The sequence below is a fragment of the Dama dama genome, chromosome 1, assembly GCF_033118175.1.
Source record: "Dama dama isolate Ldn47 chromosome 1, ASM3311817v1, whole genome shotgun sequence".
Classification (NCBI taxonomy): Eukaryota; Metazoa; Chordata; class Mammalia; order Artiodactyla; family Cervidae; genus Dama; species Dama dama.
Window position 1 is genome coordinate 39032899 of NC_083681.1, and position 15849 is coordinate 39048747.

Here is a 15849-nt window from a genome sequence, read left to right on the forward strand (position 1 = left end):
TCGATTATAATTTTTATATTAATTATATGTTGCAATGTTATTATTTTGGCTATACTGGCTTAAATACAATTTATTATTAAGATTATTTTCACTTGCTTTTTACTTTTTAATGTAGATACTAGAACATTAAAAAGTTACATTTCTAGCTCATTTTTATGTCTTGCATAATACTGATATCATATAGTCCCGCCATAAAGAATATTAGAAGTACAATTAATGCGCTTTGAACAAGATATGAAGATTAGAAAATAGTATTTTTATCAATATTAAAGATAAATGTACTATAATTTTGTAAGAGAATGTCCTTATTCTTAAGAAATACACACTGAAGTATTTAGAGGTAAAGGGGCAGGCATGCTGTCGCTTATTCTCAAAAGTTTAGAAAAACATAAAATTATATATATTTATGGAGAGAGAATGATAAAGCAAATGTAAAATGTTGGCAATTACAGAATCTGAGTGAAAGATAAGGAGTTCTTTGTACCATCTTTGCAACTTTTATATCAACTTGAAATTATTTAAAAATAAAAGTCTACAAAAACCACTCCCACATGATGGTTAAAATATGCGGTACAGTAACGGGGATAAAAAGCAGGGTGGTTAGCACTGAAGAAAGAGATGTGGGGAAGGAGAGTGAGAAATATGCTCCCACAAGGTGGCAGAAAGTATGAAGAGAGAGAACATTTAAAGTAAAACCTAGGTGACATGGGGATGAGTCAAAGTGACAACATCTTGGTCACTGGAGGCTCAGAAAGTGAGAAAATAGGAGTGACAATATCTGGTGAAAAAGAAATCTCCCAAATTTAAAGGAAGAGGAAAGATCTCATGTATAAAGAACCCATAGAATGGTAAAGCGTTTTTCAAAAAGAAAAAAAAAAATCCATACTTAGTCATGTTCATAGTGAAAATTAAGGAATTTAGTATGAAGACTATCAAAGATACATTTTTTTAAAGAAAGCATTTTTAACCTCACAGTACAGTACCTTGAAAAGTACAGTAGTACAGTACAACAGCTGGCCTACAGGGGTTGGCATCAAGTGAAAAGGCAAGAAGAGTTACCGACTGCGAGAGGGAGAGAAGTGGGAGATGGCAGAGCTGAAGTATCGTCAGTAATAGGGGCAAGACACAATTTCATTCATGCCTGAGGTTCACATCTTTGAAAGTTTGAAAGGGTAGGGGACTTACTGTGCAGATTGACAGGAATTTGCAAAGACAGTGCAGAGAAGTCCCACATCCTCTTCACTCAATTTCTCCCAATAGTTACATTTTATGTCATTGCAGTATTGATACAGTACAAAAACCAAGAAAGAACATTGGTACAATGTGTGTGTGTGTGTGTGTGTGCGTGCGCGCACGTGTGTGTGTGTGTGTGTGTGTGTGTGTGTAAGTCTTCCTTTGAACTGTAACTTTATTTTATCTGAGAAAGCATGGCAAAAGGTGTCATTGGACACAGCCAAAAGGCCCCTCAAAGATACATTTTTAAATATTGAAATGCACAAAGAGTAGATCACTTGGATAAATAAAAAATCAGGTTGACGTTGGACTTAACAGTGGAATATAAGAATCCAGTGTTTTACAGTATGAAAGAAAAGGTTTCTGAACTTAGGTCACAGATTGAGCCATATGCTATTTCAATGTGAGAGCACGATAAAAATATTCTCAGGTACATCAAAAACCTTAAAGGGTTTGCCTTGCAAAGACCTGCTATGGAAAAACTCTTGTAAGAAATACTCAATATGAAAAACACTAAAAAGCCACGGTGATCAAAACTTACTGAAGCTTATGGTTGTATAAAAAAGCAATGACTAAAGAAAAAATCCATATGATATTATTTATATGTGGAATTTAAAGTATGACACAAAAGAACCTATCTATGAAACAGAAAAAGAATCACAGATAGAATAGACTGGAGTTGAGGGAGGGATGGATTAGCAGATGTAAGCTTCTGTATACAAAATAGATAAACAACAAGGTCTTACTGTATAGCATGGAGAACTATATTCAATATCCTATGATAAATTCTAATGGAAAAGAATATAAAAACAGTATGAAGTGTATATTTGGGTACAGGGATCATAGAGACCAAAGGAATGAGAGCATGCTAATGTTCTTGTTTTTGTTCAGGGAAGATATAAGTATAAAAATGTTTATGAACTCAATAAAGGTACATAGACACAAGCATGTGTCTTAAATTAAAGGCAACCACCATAAGAACCAAAAAATGAGTCAAATAACTTTTAAGCCATCAGCAAAAATCTTGACTCAGGGAGTGGAAAGAAAAGAAGTAGTTTCAGAAAATATAAAATAAGACGGCATAAAAAAATTTTAATGTGACTGTAATCACAATAACTGTGGGATAGATGCGATGAAACAAAACAAATAAATCCAGAGGGACCTCACATGGACCAGAGATGCTCATGTGCCATAAATTAACATATCCCTTGGCACCTGGGGTGGAATAAGCTAAAATAAAGCTTTCTAAAGTAAACATATATGAGGTTACTAAAAAAATACAAAACTCTGTAAATATAGAAAAGTAGAGATTACCTAGTACATACTCTCTTATCAAAACAAAAAACACTTTCAACAAAAAGGTGATCCAGAAAGAAACTTAACTAGGACATGGAGATGACAAGAGGGGATCTCTATCCCAACCAGGACTCTGGGCTGAACCAAAGTTCTCCCCCTGAGAAATTATAACCATGAGCTTGGAGTTTGATGGTGTTCCATTGCTGTGTAGTTCTTGTGTTGCTCTAAAGAGGTCTGATCTTTTGTTACCCATTTCTCTGAATGCCCATTTCTCTTCAGGGTTGTCCCTATCGCAATTATTCTAAACTTTCATGATGTTGTGTTGAGCTACTTTTTCATTCATTGTGCTGAACATGTAGTTTTCTCTGAACATGTGCTCCGTACTATGAATGGGCTTGCTCCTTCTGCACTATCTGCTGGGAAGGTACTGGGTTGGCCAAAATATTCATTTGAGTTTTTCTGTTAAGATGCTAGCAGAAAAAGAGACACAGATACACAGATGTACAGAACAGAATTTTGGACTCTGTGGGAGAAGGCGAGGGTGGGATGTTTCGAGAGAACAGCATCGAAACATGTATATTATCTAGGGTGAAACAGATCACCAGCCCAGGCTGGATACATGAGACAAGTGCTCAGGCCTGGTGCACTGGGAAGACCCAGAGGAATCGGGTGGAAAGGGAGGTGGGAGGGGGGATCAGGATGGGGAACACATGTAAATCCATGGCTGATTCATGTCAATGTATGACAAAAACCACTACAATATTGTAAAGTAATTAGCCTCCAACTAATAAAAATAAATGGAAAAAAAAAAGATGCTATGGAAAAACCTGAATGAATGTTTTGGTCAACTCAATAGTTAGGATTCATCTTTCCCTGCTCTGCTTGGCAGTTTCCATTTGTCTACGGGTCTTTTATTTTCCCAGATTTTAGTGATATTTCTTGTATGCTGTGGCCCTCTTCTCCTATCTTTTTGGATACATATATATTCACCTAGTGTTATTTTTATGGAATTTGAGGAAAGATCAAAGATTAATATGTGCATTCAACCTGTGTGTTTACGGGAAGATGAGATTATTTGTTCTTCTCTTCTCTCAAAGCATACTACAGTGAGTTGTTACTGTAAGACTCCCCAAAGAGATGGAGGGAAGAAAGGAGAAGAGAGAGAAAAAGCTATTTAATCTATTCTCTTTGCTCCTTCTTTACTGAAACAGTGTATCCTGACATGTGCTTGGTGCTGAATTCTATTTCCTGGCGACATACTCTGTTCGTGACTCAGCCTGGTGGTGGCACAGCTGGGAAGCTCTGATGGGCACCGTTACTCAGCTCAGAAAGAGATTTCCCAGTGATGACGGGAAGTAGAATTATTGTTTATCGAATGCTGAATTGTTTCTGAAGTTAGATCAAGAGAAGGGGGCTGTGGTCCACACTGGGCTCATTGTTGCTACAGGCACTGGGCTAAGGAAACCTACAAATGGTCTTATTTTTAAATGGGAAGGAACTCTGCAAGCTAAATGTTATAAAGCTGACAATTCTTCCCAAAGTAATTTGATGATTTAATACACAATCCCACTTAAAATTCTGACAGGATCCTTTACAGAACTTGATAAAAATGATTTCACAATCATTTATAAATATGGAAAGACAATATTGAGGAATATCTTAAGATGAAAGTGTACCTCCATCTCCAAGCCAGAGCCTGGCTTGTGAGTTCTGATGCTTCTCCCTCCCACTTCTCCACATCTAATCCATGGCAGAGTCTCCTTCTAACAGGGAATTCAGACCTATTCATTCTCTCCATCACCACATCCACCGCCTTAGGCCAAGCTACCATTATCATTGCAGTATCTTCGTTACCAGTCTTCCCTTATGCCTCCTGCCGCTTTCAATGTGCTCACCCCTCAGCAGCAACATAAAGTACCCGCCCCTCTCCTGCCACAACCTCATCAGTGATTTTTCATTGTTCATCTCCCTCCATGTTCTTCCTTGCTCATTTCATAACTGCTACTCTTCATTCATCAGCACTCTTTATTGAGAGGCTTTCAATGTACCAGATAATGACCTTGGCCCTGGGGAGGTAATAAGCAAAATCAGGCTTGATTTCTGCCAACACCCCAGTCACCAGTGGCTGACTTTAAAGTCAAAGGACAATAAATATGAAAAAAATTCAAATGTGTAATTAAATCAATGCCAGTTTAAAATAAGATTAATCTTTTATAACCATTAATTGGCCAAACCCAGTGGAGAAAGTGATACTGGATGCTTAAGAGGCCGGGAGAAACAGACATATTTATTCATTACTGTTAACATCGTGAACTTATACAAATGTTTTGGAGAGGCATGGCAAAAAGTCTCAAGAGCCAAAAAATGTCCATATCCTTTAATCCAACAGTCTTACTCTTTGGAAATTATTTCAAGGAAATAATTCAAAGAAAGGTAGAAGAATGGAGGGAGAGTTGAAGAAGAAAGTATTTTATTGAAGAACTTTCTATATCAGCAAAAGACCTAATATCACTTAAATGTTCAATAACAGAACAGTTGGATAAGTGACTTAGAACAAGCTGTTATAAATTATGATGATGGAAACCAAATCAAATGTGAAGAGTAGGACATGATGTGTTCAAATGTGATGTAGAAACTCTGCATACAGTTGACTATATGAAGAAATGAAAGAAGCTGCCAAGTTTAACAGTGGTGGTGATTCATGTGATTGGATTTAAGAATTAATAATTTTTAAACATTAAGTGACCAATGGAAAAGATGGCTGAGTTTCATGCTGAAATTAACTTTGATTCCATAGAGTATTCCAGTGGCCATGTTTATATTCTAGGCAATCTGTTGCCATATGAAAAAAAATTGGCTCTTGGAAAAAATGTTCCTTTTGTCAACATATATTTGTCAAACAGTATTAAAATCAATGTTACATCAAAAGTGAGGGAAGCTATGCAGTTGACATTGTCAAGGGAGATTACAGAGTCTCTGTGGGGTAGAAGCATTTGTCAAAAACCCAGATACTGTGCTCAGAGCAAGACAGCAAAGGGACTCAGCACCTGTTAGGCAACTCCCAGTTCCCTGGTGAAGAGCGGGCACATCTCCAGCCCCTGAGACACCCCTACACGGTAGCGCTGCCTATTCACCGGGTTCCTGTAAAGAAGAAATGCTCCTGGAGCACTGCAGACTTGCAGTACCGAGGACAGACACTGGGGGCATGCCCTTTTCCTAACACTGAATCCAGAGCTCTGTCTTCTAAACCAGGATCTCTGCAGCCCAGGTCTTTGTACAGTGGGACCAAGCTGTTCAGAATTTGGTAGCAGTTGAGCCCATGGTGGTAATAGCAGGGCCTTATTAAAAGATGCTTTGTGAATGAGATATGTAACTTTACTGCAGAGGAGAGAAGACTGCCTTGTGATAGCCCCAGAGGAAGGCAAAAGGGAATCAGAAGATCTGAGCTTTGATTTCAGTTCTGAACTCTCTCTGGCTATGTGATCTGAGCCCTTAATTTGTGTGTGTGTGTGTGTGTGTGTGTTTGGATTTTTTTTCCCACTAATAAAAGTATAAGGTAAAACTTGCATGATCCAGGTTTCAAATGGATTTCTAGAAACTACCCACTTAGGAGTGTTTTAAAAAGATTTCAGTTAGCCAAATAAATGAACTAATGATTGAATGAATTAAAAAAAAAAAAAGATTTTACTATTTCCAGATGGCCAGCAGTGATCTATGGCATTGCAATTGGAGGGAATGCCAGAGATCATTTATACCATCTTCTTGCCTTCCTCATCTTAGGCTTAGCTCCTCTATGAGACAGGGGCATCATAGATACAGAGGATACTCTGTCCTCCAAGAGAGGGAACCCCCAGAAACAGCATTTGGAACAAACCATTTTGAATAATGATTGAGAAGAGCTACCTGCAGATGTGGCCTACCACAACAGATGGCTGAAAGCCACAGTGTAGAGTCCAATGTGAATTCTCAAGGACAAGTTCCCAAAGACGACTGAAGGACAGCCCTCTTAGGCTGCTATCTAATCCTATTGCAGACATTCTCAAGCACGATTACAGACCCCTGAGACCACCCCCCACCTCCAGCCCTTTCAGAGGGATCTATGAGGTGAAAACTACTTTCATGATAATACTAAGACAAAATTTTCTTTTTGCCATGTGTCAACAGTAACACTGATGTAGCAAAAGCAATTGCAAGTAAAACTCCTGGCACTCAGTGAGGGTCAAGGCAGTGGCCTTGAACTATATTAATCATAAATGTAATCCTTACCACTAGGAACTAGCCCTAAACAACCCCAAAAGTCAGTTTTACTAAGGAATAGCCTTGATGAAACAATACACGTTATTAATGTTATTAACTCTCTACCTTTAAGTACACATGTTTTTATTATTCTGCATGACTAATTGGGAAAAACACATGAAGCCTTTTTGCTGTATATTAAATAAAAGCACTTGTACAATTACTTGAGGTGTAAGTTGGACACTTTCATTGTCATACAACATCATTTTTACTTGAAAGAATGAATGACAAATTATGGTTATTCAGATGAGAATTTGGCATACATTTTCTTAAAAAATGAAATGAGCCTGTCACTTCAAGAAAAAGACCTGACAGTATTTGTTGCCAGTGATAAAATCTGAGGTTTCAAGCAAAGCTTGGGATCTTGGGAAACTTGTATCCACTACCATGAATTTGATAGCTTTCCAATACATTAACACTTTACTGATGAGATTGGAAATGATCTTAACAAATATGATTTTTGATGTGGCATAAAGAAATGTTTCAGTATCTGGATTATCTGCACAGCTCAGTAAACCAATATTTTTCAAATGACCAATAGATAATGTTATAAAATCATTCATTTGTGAAAGATTCATTGAAAGTACAAGGGAAAGCAACACATTTTAATGTAACAGAGTACAAGTTCACTGATGTGGTTTCTCATTCCACATTGTAATACTCCTTTAAGAAACTACCATTTGCAGAGTTTGGGTGTAGCATCAAATAAGATTATTTGTAATTATCTGAAAAGGTTATTTAAATATTCTTCTCATTTCCAATTACATATCTGTGTGAGACAGGATTTTCGTCATATACTTAAGCCGAGGAAAAAAAAAAAAAAGATATGCCACAGCAGGTTAAATGTAAAGAGAACTATGAGGATCCAGGTGTCTTCCATTAAACCAAGTATTAAAGAGACTTGCAAAAATGTAAAACAATGACATCTTATTCACTAAATTTCTTTTGTTTGGACAATACAACCATTTTCATAAAATATGTCAACATGTAATAAGCTAATCATTGTTAATTCATTATATGTTACTTTTTAAAGTTAACTAATAAGTGATATTTTAAAATATCTGTTTTAATATTTGAGATGGTGAATCTTGAGACACAATCCAACTAAACAAAAGCATGTTGAAGTTCTCAATAATTTTTAAGCTTGTATAAGACACCCTGAAATTAAAAAGCTTGAGAACTGCTGCTCTGAGATGCTTGCAGAGAAAGTGGAATTTGGGATGAGTAATTAGTGAAAAGAGGAGAACTTGTTATGTATCAGTTTGCAATATTGCTGAAAAGTGTCATGACGAAATTGGGCTTAGCAGCCAGGGCAGGTTATGAAGACAGAATCGTCCCTGGAGGGATAAAATGAAAGTCATCTATGACTTAAGACTGGCAGAAATTACTTCTGTGAATACTGAATTCTCAAGTTCCCAGTTAGACCCAATTATTCCCAAGGGCACCTCTCTGTGCCCTTCTAATTTGCTCCAGGGCCCTTAGTGTCCGAGTTCACCCCTTTCCCTCCAGAGAAAGTCTGGCTCTTTCCCAGCTCAGTACTGACCATCATGACTACATGGGCTACAAATCTGCCTCCTGGGCCATGGTGCGTGCCACTCGGAGTCCACCGATCAGTACCCAGGACTTGGGAAGGCCAAAGGCTCTTGCAGGCACTAAGAATGAAAGATGAGCATGTTGAGGCTCTTGTCCTGGAGGGCTTCTCAGTGTGGTGGAGAAGAAAAGCTCCTGAAGAAATAATTATGGTGTGATGTGATAAGTGCTTTTCTGAACATAGTGACCACATTTTCTTCCAATCAACAATCAGGGCACACTCTGACCTCTGACTATGGAACTCTCCTCAGGGATCTGGAACACATGTCTGCTTATACATGTATTAAGAAACTCCCAACAAAACTCCACAGAAATTCTGTATCAATTTGTACTTGATTTGGCCCAAAGACCCAGAAACAATGGTCTGTACCCTTTTAAAAAAATTCTGGGAAATAACCAGTGTCAGAACGAAAAAGAGCAAGAAGTACTGTAGGATTACAAAAGATGAGTAATGAGCCCCTGACATTTTACTTCCTCTGGGTTAGTGGATGGGAGACACTAGAGGAAATTTTTTCCATCATACTTGTTGATGTGGTTGAGTGGTTCTTTTTCCCCTCAGGCAGACACAGGTCTCTCACACCAGCTGAATCAGATCAAGAGTCAGAAGAATGAACTAGTATGAAACTTCTAAGATCGCAAGCCTTGATTACATGTGGGTAAAATTAAACAATAAGGCTCTTGATCTGCCAAGAAATGTTGGAGTCCCCTCTGGGTGGGCCGTTTGGGGACCGTGGAGGGTCTGGTCTGGACTGGGTCTTCTTAAGTCTTACTCATGTACACTTTGCCCCGCCTTCCTCTGAGGCTGACCTAAATCCCCCGTTTTAGTCCCTTTCTGCAGTGTCCCTGTTCCTTCCCAGCTCTGGCAACTCCAGAGTGAAGTGAACAAGAACAGAACACAGTGAGCAGAAAGAGCACGTTCAGTGCCACACACGACATCCTGCCACCCACCAGAGAACAGGTGACACCGCGTGTCAAAGGCAATCCAAACCAAAGGCAGGACAAGGGGCCTGACGGAACTCTTCTGCATCTTGGATCCACCACCATCAACCATTTATTCTGAGGGTTCGACAACCGCTGATTCAACCAACCATGGGTCATAAATATTTGGGAAAAAAATTCCAGAAAGCCTTAAAAAACGAAACTTGAATTTGCCACCCAATAACTATTGACCCAGCATTTGCAATGTATTTACAACTATTTACATTGTATCAGGTATTGTAAGTAATCTAGAGATGATTTAAAGTATTTGGGAGGATCTGCATATGTCATTTTATTGAAGGCACTGAGTGTTCATGGATTATGATATCCATGGGGTTCCTGGAACCAGTCTCTCTTGAATACCGAGGGATGATTGTACTTACACTGGACTAGGAGTAAATCATGATGTCTCTGTGCTCTCCAGTAAATTCATCCACAAAAGCAAGTTATTTTGACGATGAAATGACATATACATGAGAATTCTCACCACATAATAAGTTCACTATTTATAGTTATAATTTTCATATCATTTGTATGGTTAATTAATGTCTCTCTCCCCATTAAACAAGGGTTGTGTCTTGTTTCATTCACAGTTATAAATATATCTAGAGTTTAGCACAGTGTTTGACACGTTAGACATTTGATGAGACAATTGTTTGATCAAAGGGAGTTGGTAGGGTCCTGGTTAAGGGTCTACTCTAAAACAACAAGTTTGGGGTTGCCTGACAACTCTCACGGATTGGTATTGGCTACCTGCAGCATGGTGCCATGAGGATTCTAAGGTGGTATCTGGTATATCACCTGATGCATGCTCTGGTTGAGGATGTTGAATATTTGTTGACCTTGGTCTATGAAGTCAAGGTTCATTTTGCCAGCTCTTTCAGCACAAATAGGCCAGTTGTGTGAATACAGTCACTTTAAGAGAACTGAAGTGATCAAATATCTGGCCTGAAGATAAGCAGCATGACCTCAGGAATATTTTTTAAAATCACAGATAAGAAAACACTTAGAACAATGCAATGCAGAGAAGCTGAATGCCTACCACTATGATATCCACCTGTCTCAATGAATTCACTTATTTGGGAGGTGTTTCATGAATAAGTAAGGAACATCAGCTCATGTACCCAGCAATCAGACAGAACTTTGTAAGACCTTCTCCCCCAGCCCATAAAATAGCTGCTCTACTCACGAGGGTAATCCTTTGGGTGTGTCTTCTCAGACCAGTTCCCATAAAATGTGAGCCTGTACTTAGCAGTTCCACAGGCACAGCAGTCTAGGATTGGTTTGTCAGTCACGCCATCAAATGTGGAATCTGAAAGAGTCAGGAAAGTCAGCAAGTTAGGAAGCAACTGTGAGTCATTTATGAGGCAGTGACATCTTGGTCTCATCCTGTCCTTAATGCCTGGGAAAAGAATGTGAAATGCAGTTTGTGTGTGTGTGTCTGCTGAGTCACTAGGTCGTATCCAACTCTTTGTGACCCCATGAACTGTAGGCCGCCAGGCTCCTCTGTCCATGGGATTTTCCCAGCAAGAACACAGGAGTGGGTTGCTATTTCCTTCTCCAGAGGATCTTCCTGAACAAGGGATTGAACTTGCATCTGCTGCATTGGCAGGCGGATGCTTTAACACTGATTCACCTGGGAATCGAAGTGCAGTTTTTACTGATTAATAATTCAGAACCAGGCCCAGCTATAACAGATTTTATTTAACTCTAAGGATGATCATTATATTTTTCAAATTAAAAATAAATCAGAACTTTTGCTCTAATAATGTGAGGAGACCTATGGGACCAATAACGTAGAATATTTGGGATGGAGGCTATCTTGGTAAAGTTTATTGTTATCCTTTCTGGACCCGAATCTCCTTTCCCATCCCTCCCACAATAGGGTTTCTCCACCATATTTCAAGAGGAATATGCATGTGTGTGCGTGTTTTCTAAGGAATGTTCTCTGGGGCCAAACTACCAGGACAAGAAGGAAAAGCTTTGAAGGAGAGCAATGAGAACAAGCAGAGAGACATAAGGAACTGCTGAAAATTATTTCTAAAAAATTATGCATATGTAGTCACATCACTTCTTATCAAGCTTTCAGAGACTTTACTGGGAGGGTTGGGGGTTTGGGAATATGCTCATAAGTTCAGGTTTACTTCTGAGCATAGAAACAGCTGGGAAAAACTAGAGATTCCCTCTCCACCCCCACTTTTAGCTGTGAATAGCTGATAAGTGGAAAAAAAGAGATTACATGAATAAATTCAGTATTTCCAATCGTCAGGCCCACATCCCTAACTGCATTGTTGCTTTTAGTCTGTTCTGCTTCCTATAAGACGAAAACAATGTCTACAGATGCAACTTGCTTCAACTGCTTTTCCTTTGGTTCCTCAGGAGGTATTAACATGAATGTTCTCCCTCCCCCGCCCCTTTATTTTTTGCAAGTTGGACATTTAATCTTAACTATTATATAAAGAGAAGCAAAAGAGAGTTTAAAAATCTTTTTGAGAGTTAGGAAGAGCATTTTACAAGTCTTCCTTATGGAATTCACTGAGTTCTTTTGGTTTGAATATGCAAAATCAGAGATAGGTGAAAGAAGTGAATTCTGGGTTTGAGGATGGAGACAAAAGTGTGGGATGCTGTAATAATCACTGCATTGCATAGAGTCCTCGTATGTGTTGATTCCTTTCCATATACTGTCTCATTTAATCTTGGCAATCCTAGGACACCAGGGCTTTGGTTAACCCCATTTTATAGATCATAAAACTAAGGCACATTAGGTAACCAGCCCAAAGTCACTGGGTTGGTGGGTGGTGCGGGCAGAACTGGAACCCAGGTCTTTTTTGAATCCACAGCCCATGATCACTCTTAACCTGTATACTGTATCACTTCAGGAAAGACCTTCTGCTGCATAGGTCTGCATAAACACCAGTGGGAGAAATCTGTGTGTTCCTCACTTAGCTTTTTCAAACAAAGAATGGTGCATTTAAAAAAGTACTTATCTACAGAGCTCCAGGATCTCTAAATAGCCCTAAAGAAGAGATCTGAAACCATACCAAATAGAAATCATTATTTGGCTACTTTTTGTACACTAGGAAGAGGCTAGAGCATTGTGTATGTTAGAAGCAAGTTTCCTACTTCCCTATGTACATGAAGTCCTGATCTGATTGCTGTTTTGAGCCACTTTGATACTTAAGGGACAAGCGCTATTGAATATATTTCAGGAAAGGTGGCATAAATGAGTAACTCTTGAAGGTTTTTCCTTTTCACAATTCCACTATGATCAACTATGTTTTAAAAAGACTAAATTAGTTTTGAAAAAGGGATTCAGAGCTAAGAGTTACATGCTGGGGTTTCAGTTGTAACTACTGCTGCTGCTGCTAAGTCGCTTCAGTCATGTCAGACTCTGTGTGACCCCGTGGATGGCAGCCCACCAGGCTCCCCTGTCCCTGGGATTCTCCAGGCAAGAACACTGGAGTGGGTTGCCATTTCCTTCTCCAATGCATGGAAGTGAAAAGTGAAAGTGAAGTCGTTCAGTCGTGTCCGACTCTTAGCGACCCCATGGACTGCAGCCTACCAGGCTCCTCCATCCATGGGATTTTCCAGGCAAGAGTACTGGAGTGGGGTGCCATTGCCTTCTCCGACTAGGTGCTGTTAAATGAAACAGCAATAATCTCTCAAAGAACCAAAATAAGGCAAACTGGTAGCTCCACCTTATCAAAAGGGCTTTCTGATATAAGCAGTGAACTTAAAGATACATCCAGGGGTTCAAGGGAAAACACTTATAATAAACACTTTGGAATTCCAAAGAAAAAGAAGCTTCCATTGAAAAAATAAATTTCTAAGTTTGAAAATAAAAACAGACACGCTGTTTCCTACTGAGTAAAAGCCCACTGAAAATGAACCAGGTTTTCAAAGGGCAGTGATAGCAAGTGTTAACTTACCCCTCTTCCCCTAATCTTGCAGGGCCTGCACAATACAGGTAACTTGAAACCCTGTAGCATCTCTCAAGCTATACTGCTCCCCTCATTTCTACTCTTAATCTACCAGCTTCCTTTTCTACTCTTATCTTATTCTTTTTTTTTGGGGGGGGGCATGAGTTGGGGAAGGCTGCAGTGGGTCTTGTGTGAGGCACATAGGATCTTGTCCCCTGACCAGGGAGGGAACCTGGGAACCTCTACCACTGGCAGCATGGAGTCTTAACTGGACTACCAGGCAAGTCTCTCTGGTCTTATTTTTGTTCCTTTTCCCTTGCTGATTATCCCTTCTCTATCTACATTTTTCTCTCATCTCTGCTTTTCCCTTCATCTTTTCCTCTTTCTCCCTCGTCTGTGACATGGTCTTAAAGTGAGCATATGTGCGCATTTGCTTATTATAGGTCACCTTTTGGAATATTTTATGTTTCTGCTTTTAATTATAAGTAACTTATTGTTTCATGTCTCTTTTGAAAAATAACTACCATTGCTTTTAATCTGTGCAATTCTTAGATTTCCCCTATGGATTAATAGCTTTAACTGGGAAAAAAAATAGACACTAGTTTCTCTCTTTCCTTGATAGATTTGATTTGACACAACAAAAGTGTGAATACTTTAATGAAAGAGCTGGAGAGAATCCCTTTGCCCTATGGTTGCATATTAAAGACTTTCTATGTGGGATCTGCTTTGCTAACTGATGAATTTCCTCATGAGTCTGCTGTCTCCAGGAATCATCTACAACTGCAACTCACGATCCTGCAGCCCAGGTCCTCCTGGGTCTTTTTTTGTTGACAAAGTTGCCATTGGAAAGAGGTTTTTTTATACAGACTTGTGCTTAGTCATTTTGGTAGGCTCTCTGCTTCAGAAGTGGTAACCAGTAGAGATTTGCAGTGCCTTTTCATTGATGCTTATCTGTACAATGTTAGCATATTCATAGCTTAGACAAGGCTTTCACAACATCAGGACTGAGGCTTTGGAAAGTGCACTTTAGCTGTTGGTTGCTGTCAATACACGAGGCTGATGGTGCAGTGTATTCTGGGAATCCTCAAATCTGGGAAATCAGGCTGTCCTCTGAGAGTCAAACTAACAAAACTGCACCATGGTGGCCATGATTAGCCAACCAAGAGGTGAGCTAGAATAGCCACAGCTCTATGCCCTGGGACCTGGATGTCATCACATGCAAGTCGGGCAGGGACTGGATTGTCTGTTAGAAACCAAGAGCCTCAAGAGCTGAGATGTTCTGGGTTTGGGTGAAGGTTAAGCAAATCTGTGGACTATGAAATACAGGGAAGGAAAACCCCAATAGCCAAGCATAGTGATGCCCACCTGGAAGCTGCCCGGGGCACTGGTCCACAGGTTCAGCTCTCTCGCCCCTTTGACAGGCATGACCTGATGCAAGGCAGCCAACTCTCCCCCTTTAGCTCCTTCCATGCTCTCCAAGCAGTCCTCCACATACGACCTATTTTCTGCCCCAGCTCATCCATAGGGAGACCTAGGTTTTGACCTACCCAAAGCAACAACCCAAGCTACTGAACTGCGAGATAGCACTTTGATAGAAAGGCAATGGTTAGGGCACTGGCTCCTAGGTTCAAACTCTGACCTCCTCATGAGCGGTCTGATGCTGAGTGAGCTATTTAAACTTTTCATGGCTCAGGCTTCTCATCTGTAAAACAGGGATGATGTAATTCACCTGGGATTATTGTGCTGATGACATGATTAAGGCATGTGAAGTACTTAGAACAGTGCCTGGCATACAACAAGCACAAATAAATTAGTTATTATTATTTTCCTAGAGGACATTTACCAACTTTTCTTTTTCTTTGTAGCTTATGATTTGCTAGAAATAGAATGATTTCTTCTCAAACCGTGATAGACTGATTTCTTCTCAAACCATGAATTACTCTAAAGGTAAATAAAAAGTCTGCACAAATTAATAGAAAAGAGAGCATGAAGATGTACAATTTCAGCTCATTTTTCACTTTTATTTAGTTCTTTAATGACTTTTAACACATTTAGCTGTTTCAAATCTTAATTTTTCATGGTAGATTAATAAATAAGCCCTCGGATGTTGATAACAATAGCTAACATACACACATATATAATAAATAAGTGTATGTATGTGTGTATATATATATATGTATGAGCATATATATGTGTATGTACATGTATATATACACACACATACACATATGTATATTTACTATGTACTAGGAGGCAGGGTACTATACATTACAGTGTCATGGAGAACTGAAGGTAACCACAGACTACGTGCGTGCCTGTGTGTAAGTCACTTCAGTCGTGTCTGATTCTTTGCGACCCTATGGACTGTAGCCTGTCAGGCTTCTCTGTCCATGGGATTCTTCAGGCAAGAATACTGGAGTGGGTTGCCATGCCCTCCTCCAGGGTATCTTCCTGACCCAGAGATTGAACCCAGGTTTCCCGCACTGGCAGGCAGATTAGACTAGGAAGGGCAGAGGCAAGATTTAAACCTCGATCT

General features: G+C 39.4%; 1 protein-coding gene across 1 annotated transcript in view; it reads right to left on the reverse strand.

Moving 5' to 3' along the window:
* SPON1 (spondin 1) overlaps positions 1-15849 on the reverse strand; it is a 301416-nt gene that overhangs the window by 156920 nt on the left and 128647 nt on the right. The window contains exon 5 of the mRNA XM_061147291.1: positions 10583-10705. Coding sequence (XP_061003274.1) covers positions 10583-10705 — 123 coding nt within the window. The remainder of the gene's footprint in view (positions 1-10582; positions 10706-15849) is intronic.